The 4,860-nt window shown below is 28.6% G+C and overlaps 1 protein-coding gene across 1 annotated transcript; it reads right to left on the bottom strand.

The window, feature by feature from the left end:
- Positions 1–2,409: 2,409 nt before the first annotated feature.
- LOC130810217 (NDR1/HIN1-like protein 6) lies at positions 2,410–3,267 on the bottom strand. The gene has a single exon (XM_057676193.1). The coding sequence runs from the start codon at positions 3,142–3,144 to the stop codon at positions 2,410–2,412; it is 735 nt and encodes a 244-aa protein (XP_057532176.1). The 5' UTR covers positions 3,145–3,267.
- Between the last annotated feature and the right edge of the window lie 1,593 nt (positions 3,268–4,860).

Below are 4,860 nucleotides of genomic sequence, written 5' to 3'. Positions count from 1 at the left end.
TCCATTTAATACAATTGTTAGCATATGAACCCCTTATTTTGAGGTAATCTTACCGTTACCAAAAAATAGTCTCTAATAAAAGTAACTCGAATATTTAAAATGAAATCTTTCAAATTTAGTCGTCCAATAATAATGTTGATGAACCAAGTTTAGTCCTCAAAATCTTTTTACTTGATGTTGATCCTGTAACAAATTACAATTCATGTTAATTCATCTCTACCACTTATAAATTATTTAAAATATATGATCTTTTTACTTAGAAAGTTTGTAATTTAATTTGAATTTGAGTTGATTATCAAATGTAGATCAAAAATATTAGATAGGGTTAAAGTCAACTTTCACTCACAAAAAATTAAAAAGTCAAATTTGAAATCAGGTTATAAAATCATTTCATCTTGTTCGTATTCCTGTAATTTCTATTTTTATCCGTCCTACTTAATTTGTAGCATTTTCTTTTACGGAAATGATTCTCACCGACTACTTTAATTTTCATTTACGCACTTGTTTCTCTTTTAATTTCACCATACAACTCAAATTTTTGTCTTACCCCTCAACAACTAAATTATTTCTAAACATTTATGTCAACTCAAATTTCACCATTTGTACAATGAGGTTTCCAAAAGCATGCAAGAAATTTGTTCGAATGAGCAAGCTAAGAGAGAGGAGTGAAGTTAGTTGCACGTGTTGGAGGTTGCTTGAATGAGAAGCAAAGTGTGCAACATGCTCAAACGAGCAATCTGATTGAGCATGGAAAAGTTATTCAAGAAAATTGTGCATAACTCGAGTCAGCCTTAAAGAATTTGACATAAATTCATTGTACGGTCATGTGAGCCAATTAAAGTGGTGCTCACACGAGAAAATGTTGTCCGTCCTCGGGTTTTTTTTTGCAAATCAATGCATTATTATATATATTTTTGAATAACTTGAATGATTACTTTGAGCATTATTATATATATTTGAATAACTTGAATGATTCCTTTGAGATTTTGTAGTATTTATCAAGTCTATTGGAGACTAAGTGCAAAGTTAGTAATGAAGTGTGAAGCTTGTTCATGTTCATGAAACTCTAAGAAAAGCTCTACAAATTAGATTGAGGAAATAACCGGGCCACCATAAAGTGGGAAAAGTTATTGAAGATTATTCTTCATGGTTGTTTGTGAAGATAGCTCATGTTTTGAGCTTGTTGAAACTATCACTAAAAACGAACGCTTGTGGTCTATGGGAGATTGTAAATACAAAAGAGCTAAAGATAGAGCTATGATTGTACCCTATGTAACGTGTGTGTTAAGAAACTAACTCAATTATAAGTTTAAGCTGTAGGTTGAGCCCAAAGATATGTTATATAGTCTAAAACGCCCCCTCACATAAGAGTTTATTGGGCTAGGAGTGTGGATGCTACACATTTCTCCTCGTACATATTGCTGATATTTCACTTTAAATAAGCAATACTGACAGAAATTCGAACCCGTAACCTTTTATTACACTGACTTATTCTAATACCATATCATGAAATCAACTCAAAAAATATTAAATTAATTTAAAGACTTAAAACTCCACGATATATTATACTCCATACTCTAGCAGTGCGCAAACACCAATGAAAGTGTTGAGTTGCAAAAAATTAGTAAGTGTGTATATGTATTGTATATATCATTAATTGTGCAAATTACGTATGCAACACAAACCGATTGATGAAATAATAACTCAAAATGTCCAAGATACTTCTTTTCCTCGTCTTTTTTTTGTTTTTGTTGAATTGCTCAAGAACCATAGCCATGGATTATTCTTTATAGTTTTGCCTCCCAAATTATCTCAAATTATCTTGCTTAATTCACAAAAATATGAAAAAAACATGCATCAATATTTTACCAAAGCTAATTGACTCACTAGCTACTCTTGTGAAAGAATTCGTCTCTAAGTGAAATGACTTTTTAAATCAAGTACATATTTTCATAATTATTTATTATTTATATAGTTGAATTAACCCATGTATAACATACGCCTCACAGTGAGACTGCCTCATATAATATTTTGTGTTAGACTCAAATTTATTTCATTTTTAAATCTTCACATTCATTGAATGATCTTTATATTAACAACAATTTTATATCATTAATTCTTCTCGTATCTAATTATGTAGTAGTACATTTATTTCCATACAAAATTAATTTATTAATCTAATATTATTATATCTATACAATTTATAAAAAGTAAAATAAAAATCATATGATTTTCTAGACAAAATAATGATTCCTAATGTTTTTTTTAGTCGATAGTGAAAATTAAACTTCTTTAATAAAAAAAAATCTTCAATTATTAGGTTAAATTTGAATTCTTATATCATTAGTCTTATTAAACTCGAGCAATAGAATAAAATAATCAAATATAAAAAAAAAACTTTAAGAATTATTAAAAGTTAGAATTATAATTATACCATCTCAAAGTATTGAAGGAGCATTTAGGAGAAGAATTTCCATCATTAATTTCCTTCAAAGAAAGACCTCCACAATTTACATTCACCGGAAGCATCCCAATTTTTACATTAAACACCCCAATACCAATTTTAGTTTTTACCTCCGCATTTAGAACCACTTTTTTATTTTTTACCCTCTCTTTTAACTTTATCCCCACAGTTGAATCCACGATCCTATTATCCAACCCTGCCGTAAATTTCAACAATGTTATATTATGAATTCGTTGTGTAAACTCGGGCACACTCGCGGATCCCAACTCAGTTTCTTGATCTGCGGTTATACTAACTTTTGTTTCACCGTAGTAAATTTTTATGTTACTATTAGGATTTTTTACCTCAACTCGGAATGTAATTTGTGAATTTATAATAGCGGTTCCATCTGATTTAGGCGTCACGACAAACCGATTAAACTCAATCGGTTTAAATCGAAAAATCGGGATTTTTGGCTGGTACCACGCATAGAAAATTCCAAAAAATGCAATGATGAGAAGGAAGAAGAGGAAGATAAAACAAGTAAAACAACAACAACAACCACGACAACAATTTCGACGCTCTTTTTTAGGTTGATAAATTGCTTTCCGAACCACCGGTTTTTTTGGACCCAATGGTGGTTTAGATGGCGTGGTTGTGTCTCTAAACCCCGGTGGTTTCTTTAATCCATGATCCGCCATTGTTGATTCTTTATTTAAATAAATTTTTGAAACCTAAATAAAAAATTTTTTTTTAAAATTAATTAGAAAATTTGGAAGAAGAAAGGAGAATAATTTCTGAAGAATTTGATTGATATATATATTTTTGGGAAATATAGAGAGAAAAAAGGGTATAAATTAGGATGAAGTAATTAAACCGAGATAATCGTGAGGAATATAAATGCACGAATTTGAGGGTATGCAATCATGCATGCATGTCTTTCATAGGGTTTGACTTTTAGCTTCTATTTGGTTGTAGAGGAATCATCATCGTATTTAGTGTATGATATTCTTTATTCTGTTTATAGGCAACTATGATTAGGGTTTAGGGAGGAAAGAAAAACGACATGAAAATTTGTGAACAAGATAACCTTTTTTGAATAATTTTTTGGTTATCATGTGAATAACATGATGCATTTTACAAAAAAAGACAATGAAAAATTACAATACAAAATCACTTTTATTGCCACCGTTTAATACTAACAACCAAACGAATTGTTAAAGATATGCTTTTATTTTTACCATTATAGTTGATATTTTGTATTAAAAATTTGAGATGGATAATTAAGTTTATGAATTATGTATGTAATAATGTGCTAGATTTATCATCATCACGTACTAGTGTATAATTTGATGTATTTATTGGTTTAATTGTGACATAATAAAGGGGAAGAAATTTATGCCATCAAACTATGTAGGTGTTTAACAAAAATTTATTAGTTGGCCTGTTTGATTAGTTGAAAGTGTTGATTTATGTTGTTGGTTTTCAAGCTATATAAGTCAATTGTGTAGGAATATATTTGGTAAAAATAGATATTGAATATTGATTATATATTAAAAAAATTGAGCCAATAAGTCCAAATTCAATTTAAAAGCTAACCAAGTTAGTTTTTACATTTTTACTCAAAAAAAATCAAATTTTTAATTGGTCAAAAAAAATCATTTATCAAATATTTTTTTAGATTTTTAATTAACCTACATACTGAAAACCAATAATCAATGATAAAGTGTGTTATGTGTAAGTGGTTGGTATATATTCTTGTAAACCAAATTTAGAATTCAAAAAAATAGCTTGTCCCAAATTAATGGGAGGCAACTTTGTATTATTATGCAAATTTTATTCTCAAATTTTCAAATGAGAAGCAACATAAATTTACAATTTTATAATAATTAATTATAACGTAAAAGTGATTATCTATAATTTTCAAGTGATTGTTTTTTATAGTATTAGAGTAATTATTTATAATCTTAAAATAATCACATATAATATTATTATAATTAGATAAATTCACTTATTATATTAACTCATCTCATGATAAGAAGATATGATAAACTTCTACATTTTATTTATGTTTTTGAAAGCGCCTTGCCGACGTGGTTTGATGAAATACAAATAATCTTTTGTATTTGATAAGCTGCTTCCCCGTATGTGGTATGACGTCACTTTTTGAGCAACCTAGTGGTTCCCCACTTTCGGTCTCTAGGTGATTAATTAAGAAGATAACTCAATTAACAAATTTAGTGGTTAAGTGTATTAGCCTATTAGGTGCTTAACAATGAAATTTCCGAATTTGATTATAATAATTGGAAAAGGAAAAATATTTTTATTTATTTATGCACATTACAAAAAAGAAGTTGGTCATAAAGCTTTTTAGTCGCCCTTTTAACATCAAAAGCGATTTGGCGACAAGATAACAA

The sequence above is a fragment of the Amaranthus tricolor genome, chromosome 4 (assembly GCF_026212465.1).
Source record: "Amaranthus tricolor cultivar Red isolate AtriRed21 chromosome 4, ASM2621246v1, whole genome shotgun sequence".
Classification (NCBI taxonomy): domain Eukaryota; kingdom Viridiplantae; phylum Streptophyta; class Magnoliopsida; order Caryophyllales; family Amaranthaceae; genus Amaranthus; species Amaranthus tricolor.
This window is presented reverse-complemented; position numbering and strand designations above follow the sequence as displayed.

Coding starts and splice junctions, on each gene's coding strand:
- LOC130810217 (XM_057676193.1), bottom strand. CDS start 3,144: ATGGCGGATCATGGATTAAAGAAACCACCGGGGTTTAGAGACACAACC.